The 14,397-nt window shown below is 34.4% G+C and overlaps 3 protein-coding genes across 3 annotated transcripts; 1 reads left to right on the top strand and 2 right to left on the bottom strand.

Annotated features, from left to right (window-relative positions):
- LOC107615818 (kinesin-like protein KIN-10A) lies at positions 275 to 3,749 on the top strand. The gene is made up of 5 exons (XM_016317846.2): positions 275 to 1,179; positions 1,778 to 1,933; positions 2,025 to 2,132; positions 2,219 to 2,329; positions 2,370 to 3,749. Exons 1-5 carry the CDS (start codon positions 508 to 510, stop codon positions 3,747 to 3,749), a joined length of 2,427 nt encoding a protein of 808 aa, XP_016173332.1. The 5' UTR covers positions 275 to 507.
- LOC107615817 (dentin sialophosphoprotein) lies at positions 3,962 to 8,227 on the bottom strand. The gene is made up of 5 exons (XM_016317845.2): positions 8,005 to 8,227; positions 6,989 to 7,140; positions 6,613 to 6,713; positions 6,249 to 6,327; positions 3,962 to 5,949 (listed from the first exon to the last, which is right to left on the bottom strand). Exons 2-5 carry the CDS (start codon positions 7,065 to 7,067, stop codon positions 4,226 to 4,228), a joined length of 1,983 nt encoding a protein of 660 aa, XP_016173331.2. The 5' UTR covers positions 7,068 to 7,140; positions 8,005 to 8,227; the 3' UTR covers positions 3,962 to 4,225.
- Positions 9,216 to 13,994, bottom strand: LOC107618958 (glycolipid transfer protein 1). The gene is made up of 7 exons (XM_016321151.2): positions 13,840 to 13,994; positions 12,938 to 13,068; positions 12,169 to 12,224; positions 11,750 to 11,880; positions 11,019 to 11,154; positions 10,295 to 10,426; positions 9,216 to 9,611 (listed from the first exon to the last, which is right to left on the bottom strand). Exons 2-7 carry the CDS (start codon positions 13,053 to 13,055, stop codon positions 9,576 to 9,578), a joined length of 609 nt encoding a protein of 202 aa, XP_016176637.1. The 5' UTR covers positions 13,056 to 13,068; positions 13,840 to 13,994; the 3' UTR covers positions 9,216 to 9,575.

The raw sequence follows: 14,397 nt of genomic DNA, 5'->3' as shown, positions 1-14,397 counted from the left end.
ATGTATAAATAATATCTTTTTGTAATTTTTTGACAAGGAAAAATAAAAAAAATAATATAATCATAAAATTTTAAAATACATTAAAAATGTAAAAAAAAATTCAATAATATTTAATAAAACAATTTTATTTGTAGTGTTTTTAAATGTGCTCTTACACATGTTAGCAAGACTTCAAAAAACAACAATAAAAACACAAAAGCTCTTCTAAGTTGAAAAAAGAAAAGAAAGGAAAAAATTCAACGGTAACATAAATTAAAAATAGACGTTAGAGCATTCAACGGCTACATCTTGGTTGAACAATTTCAAAAACCCTTTCTTCTCCAATTGCTCCGTTTTCTTCACCATCCATTATCATCATCTCGATTTCGCATTTCTTGAACATTTTGCTCTCTGTTTCTCATCTAAGGTTGCAATTAAACCCCGAAGTTTCAATCTTTCTTCTCAATTTCTCTCTGGGTATTCTCGCTCTCTGTCTCCTCTTCTTCTTGTTCTTCTTCTTCTTCATCAATGGCTCCAACCCCTTCTCCCAAACCAAACCATTACTCCACCCAGTTGAAAACCCCTCACTCCAAGCACCGCCTCAACTTCAATGCCCCCAAAACCCCATTACAACAACAACAACAACAGCCACACCCTTCTCCGAATCCCAACAATCTCAACAACAAGGAACTCCCACCGGAGCACCCTGTTGAAGTAATTGCAAGAATCCGTGACTACCCTGATAGAAAGGACAAGCCTTTACCCGTTATTCAAACCAGTTCAAGCTCCAAGAGTATCCGCGTTAAAGCTGATTTCGGGTACCGAGACTTCACCCTTGATGGAGTTTCTGTGTCTGAGGAAGAAGGTCTTGATGAATTCTACAAGAAGTTTGTGGAATCAAGAATCAGTGCGGTGAAGCTTGGGGAGAAGTGCACAATTATGATGTATGGGCCGACCGGTTCCGGAAAGAGTCACACTATGTTTGGGTGCTCAAAGGAGCCAGGGATTGTGTATAGATCTTTGAGGGACATTCTTGGAGATGAGGGTGGGGATGGAAACGGTGGTGGTCTTGGGTTTGGGAATTTTGTTCAGGTTACTGTTTTGGAGATCTACAATGAAGAGATTTATGATCTTTTGTCCACCAATGGTGGCGGCGGAGCAGGGTTTGGATTGGGATGGCCTAAGGGAAGTGGTTCCAAGGTAATATGATCTGTCTTTGTGGATTATTTTATCTGTTTTCTCTGCTTCAATTGGATTAATCTGTAGGATTGTTATGTAATTCAGTTAAATTCTGTTGTATACTTGCATGTATAATATAACAAATGAAAATTATTTCCTTATTTTGTGGGTTCCAACTACTAAATTATTGAAAATATGCAATGAAAAAAAGAAGTGAATTCAAAGCTGCAGAGAGGAAAATTGTATATTCATTTAATGCACCATTGCAAGAGTATGTAACTATGTATAGAGCAATCTTGTTACTCAGTAGAGCGAAAACAAGAAGCTTTGTGAGGAAGGGGAAAATTCAAAATTGAGAATATGCCCAACTTATTTTCATTTGCTTGGCTTTGTTTAAAACATTATGATAGGATAGTGAGTAGCTGCTTGTATGTGTAGTATGGAAACTTTAATGGATGAAATAAGCAAGAGATTATTTGAGTTCTCTATAGTTATATAGAGTAGCTCTTCCCAATATTTTGCTAGAATGGAAGTATTGACTGAACAATTATATTTTAATCAATCAATCAATTTTTAGTTTCTAGTTTCTAGTTTCTTACTTAGGTTGTTTTGCTTGTAGGCAAAACTTGAAGTGATGGGGAAAAAGGCAAAGAATGCAACATATATATCTGGAAACGAAGCAGGGAAGATCTCAAAAGAAATTCAGAAAGTGGAGAAGCGAAGGATTGTTAAAAGCACACTCTGCAATGACAGGAGTTCTAGAAGTCACTGCATGGTAAGGTTACTTCAGAAGGTGATTAGTTCTGATAATAATTTATTCAGTTTACTTGGTTATTGATAACCACCATATGTTCCACTTTACACAGGTAATCCTTGATGTCCCAACTGTCGGAGGACGGCTAATGCTTGTAGATATGGCCGGATCAGAAAATATTGAGCAAGCCGGCCAAACTGGCTTTGAGGCCAAAATGCAGGTAATATTTTCACCTTGACTGTGTTCTTTTTTCTCGGATCATGTAGTAGTTCTCTGCTGAGCATCATGTTTTCAATGGAATTATAGACTGCCAAAATCAATCAAGGAAATATAGCCCTAAAGAGAGTGGTTGAGTCCATTGCAAATGGCGATTCTCACGTGCCCTTTAGGGACAGCAAACTTACCATGCTTCTGCAGGTAATTCTAGCCATTAGTTCTGTCCATTATATGGTGTCAGGATTCGTTTGAAGATGACAAGTCGAAAATCTTAATGATACTCTGTGCCAGTCCCGATCCTAAGGAAATACACAAGACAATCTCCACACTTGAATATGGTGCAAAAGCAAAGTGCATAGTCCGCGGCCCTCATACCCCGGGCAAGGAGGAGGAATCCTCTTCCGCTGTCATTTTGGGCTCGAGAATTGCTGCAATGGATGAATTTATCTTGAAGCTGCAAATGGAAAACAAGCTCAGAGAGAAAGAGCGAAATGAAGCGCACAAAAAGCTTCTAAAGAAAGAAGAAGAGATTGCTGCATTAAGAGCTAGACTGGAGATCACAGAAGCTAAAGGAACTTCCGAAAGCGAGGAGGAGATTAACTTGAAGGTAAATGAACGAACTCTGCTTATGAGACAGGAGTTAGAGAAGAAGCTGGAGGAGTGCCAAAGAATGACCAATGAGTTTGTTGAATTGGAGAAAAGGAGAATGGAAGAAAGGTTATTGCAGCAGGAGGAGGAAGTTGAACTTCTGAGAAAGCGACTCGAGGAAATAGAAATAGAATTGAAGCTGGCTCACTCCAGTGAGGGATGTAAAGAGGTAAATGTATCAAAGGAAATGGAGTCAAATGGTTTTATGAGAAGGTTGTTGCGAATATACAAAAGCGAGGAGGATCCGGGGATGGTGAAATCAATGGATTTGGACATGGATGATCAGGAACAGCCACTTCCCCGCGAAGTAAAAATCGTCGGCTTATCTAAGAGTGATTACAATGTTATGCAAGACATTTCAAATCAACCTTTCACAAATCCTTTGAATGAGGTACAAGATGGCACTGTTTGTACACCATTCTTTGGAAAAGGACTATGTCTTAGTACAGTTTTCGAAGACGAAGAAGAAGAACATGATCATGAAGATGAAGGCAGGGAAGTCGAGAAAGAAGTAATAGAGGAGAAGAGAGTATGCACTGTTGTTGACAGCAACAAGTCCTCTAGTGTTGCTGCAGATTCATTGGAAAGCTCAGAGGAATGTGATGATAGATTAATGAGAATTCAAAACATATTCACTCTCTGTGGAAACCAAAGAGAGCTTTCACGGCATAATGAAACACCCAAACCACCAGCAAAGAAGTGTTCTGATGATGATGATACATTTGGTCTCAGGTTTTCGCCTGTAATGAAGACAGGTGACAAAGATTGTGTTATAAAAACTTGCAACAAGGAAAATATGCACCCAAACAATGTTGTAGGATTAGNCCAATGGTGTGTAAAGAGAAACATGTGTGTTTCCCTTTTGAAAACTGCAAAGTTATGTGGTATATTTCGTCATAAACCTCCGTATGAGTTTTTTCAATATAGGGACTCCCTATTGAAGGTGACCATATGGCATGGTTATTCAAAATGACCCCTATAAATGGTAAGCTTTTTGTTCCTTCTATTTTTTATTTTATATTATTATTTCTTTTTACTTATAATATTATGAGTTGTATCTAAATATAAAAGAAAATAGTTTAATTCTCACATGCTCGTTGCCTAAAGAAAAATTTAGAAAAGTTGTTAGATTGCGAGCTCAACCCATTTAACCTGTAAATTAAAGATTAAAAAGCCCGCTAAAAATGCACATACAAAAATGACGAATTTAAATGCTGTGAATTACAGTTTAAACGAGTTGGCATGCCCAACTCTAGTAGTAATCAAACATTATCATAACAAGAAATTAATTAGCCAAAAGCAATTGTAATTTGTCTCCCTGAAAACTCTCTCTCTTTTTCTGTGTCTCTAAAGACATTTTTCTGTCAAACTAAAAACTTAGTAACAAGTAATAACCTTCTGGACCCCTACGACTCATTTTCTCTAATTGGTAGTGGTACCCATTTCATGTTAGGATTCAGGTTCTGGTTCAACGTCGCGCAAAGATTCACTCAGCTCTTCCTTCGAAGAACTCTTATTACTTTTCGACGATCTCCTTGAAGAGCCTTCCTTTTCCTCAGACGATGATGTTTTTGACTTTCTCCTATGCGAGCTTTTGCTTGTTGAGGATGTTGGTGGTTTCTCTTCTTCTGTTCCAGATTCACGGTGATGCCTTCTAGAAGTTTCCGTTGAATCTGATTGGAACTTGTCTTCTTCTGTTCCGGATTCACGGCGACGATGCCTTCTAGAAGTTTCTGTGGAATCTGATTGCAGCTTCTCTTCGTCTGTTCCAGATTCACGGCGACGATGGTGATGCTTTCTAGAAGTTTCCGTAGAATCTGATTGGAACTTCTCTTCTTCTGTTCCAGATTCCCGGTGATGCCTTCTAGAAGTTTCCGTTGAATCTGAATGGAACTTCTCTTCTTCTGTTCCGGATTCACGGCGACGATGCCTTCTAGAAGTTTCTATGGAATCTGATTGTAGCTTCTCTTCGTCTGTTCCAGATTCACGGCGACGATGGTGATGCTTTCTAGAAGTTTCCGTGGAATCTGATTGGAACTTCTCTTCTTCTGTTCCAGATTCACGACGACGATGATTATGCTTTCTAGTAGTTTCTGTGGAATCTGATTGGAGCTTCTCTTCTTCTGTCCCAGATTCAGGGCGACGTTGATGATGCTTTCTAGAAGTTTCTGTGGAATCTGATTGGAGCTTCTCTTCTTCTGTCCTAGATTCACGGGGACGATGATGATGCTTTCTAGAAGTTTCCGTGGAATCTGATTGGAACTTCTCTTCTTCTGTTCCAGATTCACGATGACGATGAAGATGCTTTCTAGAAGTTTCCGTGGAATCTGATTGAAACTTCTCTTCTTCTGTTCCAGATTCACGACGACGATGCCTTCTAGAAGTTTCCGTTGAATCTGTTTGTATCTTCTCTTCTTCTGTTCCTGATTCACGGCGATGATGCCTTCTGGAAGGTTCTGTAGAATCTGATTGCAACTTCTCTTCTTCTGACCTGTGGTGACGATGTTTTCTAGTAGATTCTTTGGAATCTGATGATGGTGGCTTCACTTCTTCCGTTTGCTTCTTAGGAGATTCTATGGATTCCGATGACAGCAGCACCTTAGAAGATTCTGTGGATTCCGAAGACTGCGACTTCACTTCTTCTGTTCCCTTTTGCTTTCTATAAGATTCTGTTGATTCTGATGATGGTGACTTCACCTCTTCTGTTCCCTGGTGGCGATTGTGTTTTCGAGAAGATTCTGACTTCTCTTCCTCTGATTTATGGCGACGCCTTCTAGAAGATTCTTTGGACTCTGACTTCTCTTCCTCTTGCTTTCTAGAAGATTCCGTGGAATTTGACAATGGTGGCTTCTCTTCTTCTGATCCATGATGATGCTCACGGTCACGGTCACGGCGATGCCTTCTAGAAGTTTCTGTGGAATCAGACGACGGTGTCTTCTCTTCTTCTGATCTATGGTGCCGGTGCTTCCCAGGAGTTTCGGAGGTTTCTGATAGCTTTGGGTCCTCAGATTTGTGACGACGATGCTTTCTAGCTGGGTCTGATGGATCCGAAGATCGATTCCTTCTTGGTGGCTTGGATGCTTCGGAACTTTGATCCATGCACGACATCTCAGAACTGCTTGTCATCGAATTCGCTCGAGGCTCTGCAGGAGGGAGCTTCGCCTTTCGGTTATCTGCAAAAATATCATGTTACTCAAACTCCACACTTATCGAATACACTTTACAAACACTTGGACTCAATCATAATTATTTGTTCAAGAACTAACATGGGTTATGCATGCAACAATATTGGTGAGCATACAAATATTCTTTCAACTTTATTCTTATATCGATATAAAAAAGTTACTGCATAATTGATATTTTTAAAATTTGAATCCAAAACCTTAAGCCATTTATCATCTCAAGTAATTCCATTTTACTATGTTTACACACGTTTAAAAAATAAGAGTCTTTATCATCTCAAGTAATTTACCTTCAGTTGGTTTGGCAGATTTTGCGGCTTTTGGTTTTTCTGGTGAAGGTGGATCTTCTGCCTCTTTAAACTCAGTCATCTGCAGAGTGTTTTTTATGTTTCATATTACAAAATGAGTAAGGTTAGGAAATTAATTTTTTCTAACCAACATTAGTCAAAATTTTTAAAATTATTTATTTATTTTAAATTCTAAATTATAAATTATAAATTTTTTTATTTTAAATTTTAACAAAAAAGAGAATTTTTAGAATTGAAAAGATAAATTAACTAATGTTAACTAATTAAAAATTAGTTCTCTTAAAAAATTATCAAATCTCATGACACCATGAATTATTAAGGAGAAAGAGAAACCATAGTGTTTTACCCAGCTTGGTTTATTTGCAGCGTTATCATCACATCCAATATGTGCCAGATGCTTCACATCAGTTGGGAACCCAATCTGAATCTCATTTTCTTCTTCTTCCTCTACAAAATTATTATTATTATTTATTAGTGATATGCAACTTAAAAGATTCTTTTTTTTTTTTCTTTTCAAAAAATTATGCACATTATTATCAACGAAGAAAAGAAGAAACAAATCATGAGTTCCAAATTTATGCCAAATATTTTTGTAAAGGAAACAAATATTGTAAACCCAACCAAAAAAGAGCACACAAATATGGTCACCCTTGCCAAATATGTTAAGGAAACTATATATTATTTTCAAAAATTGGTCTGTACATGTAGGAAATTGGACTTACCAAAGATTTGGGATATGTATCTAAGCCCTTTAAGGAGGCCTTTAACCTGGCCTTTTGCTGCTGGTGCTGGTGTTGCCATTAATGTTTATGTTGTATTTCCACCAAACACCTTTTTCTGGTGTTTTCAACTTAAATGGATGCACTACAAATTTCTGAAAGATATATTTTAAAAAATAAAATCAGATTTGATAAAAAAAAACAAATAATCTTTGTATCGTTAGTCAGTTGTCCTCAATTCCTTAACCAACCAAAATATAATCTCATCAAAGAGGCATTCTTCAATATAATCCATTTAGCAATATTTTTTAATCAACCTACATGAACTGATGAACATAAAAAATGCCACTTTATAAAAATATATAGTGTTTATAAAAAAAAATTATTCTACCGTAAAAAATTAATTATTCTTTTGTTACAGGCTTAATTATTTAGCTATCATACATTTGTTTATTCTAGTTGACTGATTTTTGTATTTATAAAGTATTTTTATAACCATGCTATTTATCACCAAAATTTAATTATCAAATCAATCAATTATAAAAAAATATATACTAAAATACAAAATACACGTTAAAATGTGTAAAACAACACACAGAAACATAACAGCTGTTTTTTTTTTATACATTTAACATTTTACTTTGTTTTCTTTTTTAAATGATAGTCACTCCTATTTTTATAATATAATTCCTCAAATAATTTTTTCGTATTATATTTTATATGAATTTATAGAATAAAAAATATGACACTATCAAAACAGAAGTGACATTATCATTTTTTTCCCTCAGTGTTTCAGAAAAGTGAGGTGCTACTTAGAAAAAGATATTAAAATAAAAAAAAAAAGTGTTGTTAAGAGAGAAATAAAATATATAAAATATATTTTTTTTCTTTTTACGTAAATGACATTCAATATAGAAAAAATTCAATCAAAATGAAAAGAAAAATTGTACATTTCCAATTTTCATTTAGAAATAATAAGAAACCCAAAAGAATAATAAGAAGGCAATAAAAACACTAACCAGGTGACACCTTGAAGAACAAATGTTCAAACAAGCATGAGATGACTTTGTTGTCAAATCACAAAGAACAAATACTAATAACAAGCTTGGTTGGAATGATCCAAGCAATTAATCAAAATAAAAGTGAGAGTTTCAGGGTTGAAAATGTTGAATCTTGAACTGGATTTTGATGCACTGCCCCACCCTAGCGGTGGCTAAAGGCAAAAATCAAAAACCAGCGACAAAATAATGGTTTTCGGGGGTGGAAATACAGATTGATCCAACTGTAATTTTCAATGTTCAAGTCCTATATTTAGCAAATCAATTTCATCAACACAAACATTTTTAGTTGGTCAAAGTTCCTACAAAAGAGGTTTGATCAGTTTAACTATGTGGATTTAATTAGCTTAAGTATAAACAAAAATAGAACACTTAAAAATATATTTATAAGGACTCAATGTTGCATGTGCATGTGCCTATTTCAACAAATTATAATTGATCCGTCACCAAGTATTTAAGAATAACCTAAGAAACGACAAGAAAAGAAAAGAAAAGAAAAAAAAACTAATTGGTTTTTTTTTTTTTGGTGACTAAAAAGGTCTCAGGTCTCAGGTGGGTCAGGAACGGTGGCTATATTTTAAGCAACAATATATCTTACCGAAAAAGGAAAAAGAATAGGCAAAAGGGAATTAAAAATGGAGATTTTTTACTTAAATTGCATAAATATGATATAATTATAATTTATACCAGATGAAAAGTATAAAATAAATGTTGCTATTAAATACGAATTATGAAAATTACTATGTCACATCGAAAAATGAGCAAATTATTGAAAATCCCATGTCACATCGAAAAATGAGCAAATTATTGAAAATCCCATGAAACATAGATACTTTATCGAATTATCGAATCCACATGTCGGATACATTTCATATATAACATTCATCCGACGTTTGTCCAATAAATGTGTTTTCTATGTCTAATTATTTTAATTAAAAAAAACTTTCTTTCGACATATTTAGATTTATACCTAAATATCATCACGTACCAGCGTGTCAAACCTTATTCTTAAAATAAACTTGGGGATACTAAATAATTCAAAACATTTTTGATGATTAACCCTAAATAAAATTAGAGCATTGCATTACATTATTGCATACTATATCAATCAGAGTATATGGATTAGCAAACCTGGAGAGAACCATGTCAAAAAAAAGTAGAAGAAAAGAATATGGGGATAAAGCACAATCAGATTCAGCTTAAATTAAAAATACCAGACATATTCAAATCGACAAATTCTTTCTGTAACTCAGTAATCCTATCTTTTATATAACCAGTTAGCCACATGCTATAAACTGGAGTTCAAACAACTGTTATCCAAATTGTATATAATGTGAAGACTTTACACCAACAAGCACAACATGATCCAATATGCCGAACATGATTATATATTCTCACTGTTTATCATGCTAAATTGCAAATTGATATGAATCCATAGAGGAAAAGTGATAGGAGTCTATAGATTCAAAAACAAATGACAATGAGAATGGAAGAGCCACTCATTTGGAGTATTCTGATCACAAATCCATGCTTCATGATGCCTTCATTTCATCCAAGCCAAAACGAGCCTATGCCAAAAGTACAAGTCTAGTAAATACTCGAACAATTTTATATTTTAAAAAGGATTTAACTTGTTTTGCATACACTACTATTTAAGAGAGATTTAATCATGTATTGTCACTTCAAGAAAAGTATTTGACTCAACGACTCATCATCTTTGTAATCTTATAAACACACATGTATGATAATCAAACTCTTCTAAAATTATTAATTTGAATTAACAGTAAATTACCATTTTTATCTATAGAAATTCAAAACACTAACAAATTTAACCATAAATGAAGGAAACTAGCTTTGTACCCATGAAAATGGTGTCTATATAGCAAACCCATACGTTAATTTTGTTCATGAGTAGATTTGTCGACATTCTGAACATTCCTAGGTAAAAATGGTAATTTAATCATCTCTAAAAGGTACAAAGTTAGTTTCGTTTATTTATAGATAGATTTATCAATATTCTGAACTTTTATGTGTAGAAATGGTAGTTTACTTTTTGGATTAACATTGGTACATAGTTCTAAAACAGTAAAACTTTGACAAACCAATGTATGCATGTGGGGGTGCGTGTGTACATACAGGAATATGGCTTGATCCAGAATTTGATGATTCATATAGTTCAATGTCTTACTTAAGGGCAATTTAGTCATTAAGAATCAAGAACTATAAGCTAAAGAATTATAAGATATTTTACCAGAAACTTGTGATTCTCTTCAAGGAGAGGAGAGAAGTTTGTACAAAAGCTCTCTATGTCAGCGGTGATATCACCAGAACCTGATATCACATCCATGAATTTCTTCCTATCAGGAGCCAGCTTCATTGCTAGCTGTACATAAAATGTTTAGTACATTGCAAAAGCACATTGGGATCTATATAATGCATTGCCCCACCCTAAACGTAAAAAGGAGAGAGTGTTTTTTTCTAACACAACAATACATTCATTTCAATTGAGTGATTTGTGTCCTTATATGAAAAACGTGTAGTATTACTATTTTAACAGACAGACCATGTTAAAACCCATCATGCATTCTTCTCAGAACTTCATAGTTTCAGACTAAGATTATTGTCCAGATCATTTAACCTGGACGTATGTATTACATCTCTAAATTACTGGAAGTTAGGATAAGCGAAATAGCAACATGAATAGATGAATGCATTTCCCACTGAATTATTATATTATACATGAAATATTCAGATCCTAGACAGCAAAGATTGTAGAAAACAAACAGCATAATAGTAAACTTGCATTCGCTATAAGATTTTATGATGCAGCATATAAGAATTATGAGATTTCTTATGAGAAAGACTTGGGTTATTATGAAGCATGACTTTTCAATATATATACATAGTGTGTGTGTGTGTGTGTGTGTTTCTATCACTGAATTAGAAGAAAAAGGACGCATGTAAAAGAACATTACCGTGAAGCTTGAACTAGCAAGCCAGCCATGCCACTTCTTTAAAGTCTTGTTATATGAATCTGTACATGCTTGTGACATTGACCAATCTTCATGCTCGATTAAGTTTCGGAACAATGCCACCAAGAAATCCATTGCCCTGAAGATTTCAAAGGTCAGGAAATAAATTTGTATTAAAATACATTAACCAATAATACAAAGGTGACCAAACCATTTGCTTCGGAGAAGAAATGGTGGGGGGTCTGACCAACAAATAAAAATTAGTTAACCACATTAGATTTTCCCTAACACCTTAAGAAAGGTAAGCCCAACTAGCAGAAGCTTCGTAAGTCATAATCTCAAATGCAATCAATCCGAGTAAATCGTCATAACTGAGGTTTCTACCTTTCAGCTGATACTTATTATAATGGTTTGAATTCTCCCTATGACCTTGAGAAAGTGACTCAACCAAAACAAGCAAGAAAATGAGTTTGGCTTTTTATAGCTTAAAAGAATGAGCCAGGTTTGACTCTGCTCATCATCATTGCATAATAGCCATTCTTGCATGGGTGCACACATTACTACTACTATACTATATGTCCCTATGTGTTATGGTTTGTTTTTACCCTTAGAAAAGATACTCTGCCAATCAAGCATAACAAATTAAAGGAAGAGTTACATATAATACAAAATCTAAGAATGACATACCAAATATGAATTATAAGTTATTTGACAAATGCTTCTTTATTCTTTACCTTGTAAGCCAAAGAAGTCCATTGGTACAACTGGATGATGACTTAGCCGTGTTACTTTCAACTTCTGTTTGTACCAAACTGTACAGATGGTTGAATCCGGATGGATTGGTGGAATATTTAGATTCCAATCTCTGTCCAACGCAGTATAGAGTGAGAACATATATCACTTAAAAGTTTTGAACCCAATAATATTAAAGTTGTGATACATAGTAATAGGACATGCAAGCCGGTTTCCAAAGTATTAGACATAAAACCATGCCATATGCTTGAAGGTATGGTAAGACATATAACCATAACATTTCACTTTATTGAAAAACATATTCCATCTAAAGCTGCAACATGCATAAAGTGATACACTGGTTTATGTACCAGAAAAGATATGTAGGAGTGAGAAGACATAGCAGGTGACAAAAACATACCGATATGTTACCACCTATGTCAGATTTTACAAGGGCCATGGCTGCTCCAAATTTATCTGGCACAATAAATCAAAAAATTAGTTCGCTGAACAGTATTTTTCTGCATTTTGCTAAAAGAGATAACACAAATGCCAAAGAAGAAATCAAGTGTATAAAATACCATAAAGCAATTAAAGAATCAAACAGCAAATTCATTGAGGATAAGTGAACAACAATATCACACAATGCAAATAGCCAAAGGAACAGGCCACATAAGAAAATAGAGTAGATATTCTCTTTTCTTTAGAAGTTCATCCACAGGGTTTTCCAGTCACATCATCAAATCAGTCCCATCATGGTTTGGTCACACAATGGGGTAATGGAACTATGGAAGGGACTAGTTCTCCTTGGTTGAGTCTATAATTAATGGAGGTGGAAGTAATGTGGAGGGAAATCATCTCCCTTCAAGCTTCAGCTTTATATTTAAATTATGAGTTTTGCTTTTATGGATAGGGATATCGGTTGCTTGAACTTTTACTATAGCTTATATTTCACTGATGAAATCCCTATTTAGTCACAACTGTCTTAGACAAAGTTCTAACTGGAATTGAAAAATCTAGTTTAAGATAGATGTAAATATATCCATTGAGTTTATTCGAGCAAATTCAATTCATGGGTCTTTGGGAACACAAGCCTATCTTATGTTGACAAAATCACTAACAAGTTGCATCCATTTTTATCAAAGAGAGAAAAATCCATTAAGATCTAACACGAGTGAAAGAACATGCACCTATAACAGGCAGTATTTGCTTGCATACATCCAAGAAAGGCTGGGACAGGATTTCTCCTTGTTCAGACTTTACAACCTTCATTCCTTCCAACGCAGCGGCAAAAACAGTCCCCTCCATCTTTGTGCTTTTGCTGCAGATAACAATGCCGCATCCCAATGAAAAAGATTGATAAGTACATGTTAACAGATATCGGATCTACATTTCATCTACCATCAACAAACCATGCAAATGTACCTTCCTTTTTTAACTCTAGCTAAAAATTTTATAATGTGGAATCAAGGGAAGAACAAAAGAAAGAAAATTCAGAACTTTCATCAACAGTTCAGCACCAGAGGAAGAAGACTTTATAGTTCAAGTGGGAAATATCAAAATAACCACTCAAGTCTTTCTAGTAAAAGGTGTTCAAAGCAAGCAAATTTGAAGTTAAATACACCAAAAACAAATCAAAAACTTAGAAATAATCAAATAACTTGAGGAGAGTGTTCTCCATTTTCCACAATGCTTAGATCTTTATGCATCTAAGTAGCATCTGATCAACGATCATCACAACTAATCTTCCAACATAACTGAAGTCCACTTTTGCTCATAACCAGGTGAAAATGGAAGGCAAAAACCAGATACCCATTGAGATTAAAGGGCAAGGTCAAAAAACACACATGAACTTGAATTTCTTTTAAATAAAAAGCCATGAATAAAGAGCTAGAAGATGCAAAATATGAATTGAGCTCAAAAGCGTGTATATCAACTAAATTCAGCAGAGAAGCATGCTCATCAACTAAACTTTTCTGCAAAATTCATCATTATATTTTCCACTGGTTTCTCGGGAAACAAACAATAGAAAGAGAAAAGAAACATTGATCAAAAGAACAAAGCAAAGAGATTGGAATTGAGAGAGACATACATGAAATGTGACACAGACTTGAACTGGGGAAGACTCCACGGTGATCTTCGACTCCGAACAAATCGCAGCGTTAAAAACGCAACAATATATATTTACGCAACAAGTTGTGTTTTGGAATTTTTGGTTACAAGATTTTTTAAAAAATATTTTCTCCTAAAATGATTTTTTTTTTATTTGGTTTAGATATTTTTTATGTTTATGGCTTATGGATTTAAGATTAGAAATATTATCGGAATTTTTTATTTCTTTAACGTGATTATCTGAAATAATTGGAATAGTTGATTTAATTATTAATTTTTAATGTACATAAAAAAAATCATCATAAAAAATAAAATAAATGTGGTTAACATACATTTCAAAAAATAATTTTGTCATTTCTAAAATTACTAATCACAATCTCATTTAACCATATTTTTATTAAATTTACTGATGCAACTTGGCGTTATTTTAGGAAAACCAAATAAAAGTTTGTATGGGGAAAATGGCAGTAATAATTTTGAAGTGACATTATCACCTTTATTTAGGGCTGACAAGTGACCATAGATAAAGTAGGGTAGA

The sequence above is a fragment of the Arachis ipaensis genome, chromosome B09 (assembly GCF_000816755.2).
Source record: "Arachis ipaensis cultivar K30076 chromosome B09, Araip1.1, whole genome shotgun sequence".
Lineage (NCBI taxonomy): Eukaryota > Viridiplantae > Streptophyta > Magnoliopsida > Fabales > Fabaceae > Arachis > Arachis ipaensis.
Note: the sequence above shows the minus strand (reverse complement) of the source record. Positions and strands in the feature narration are given on the sequence as shown.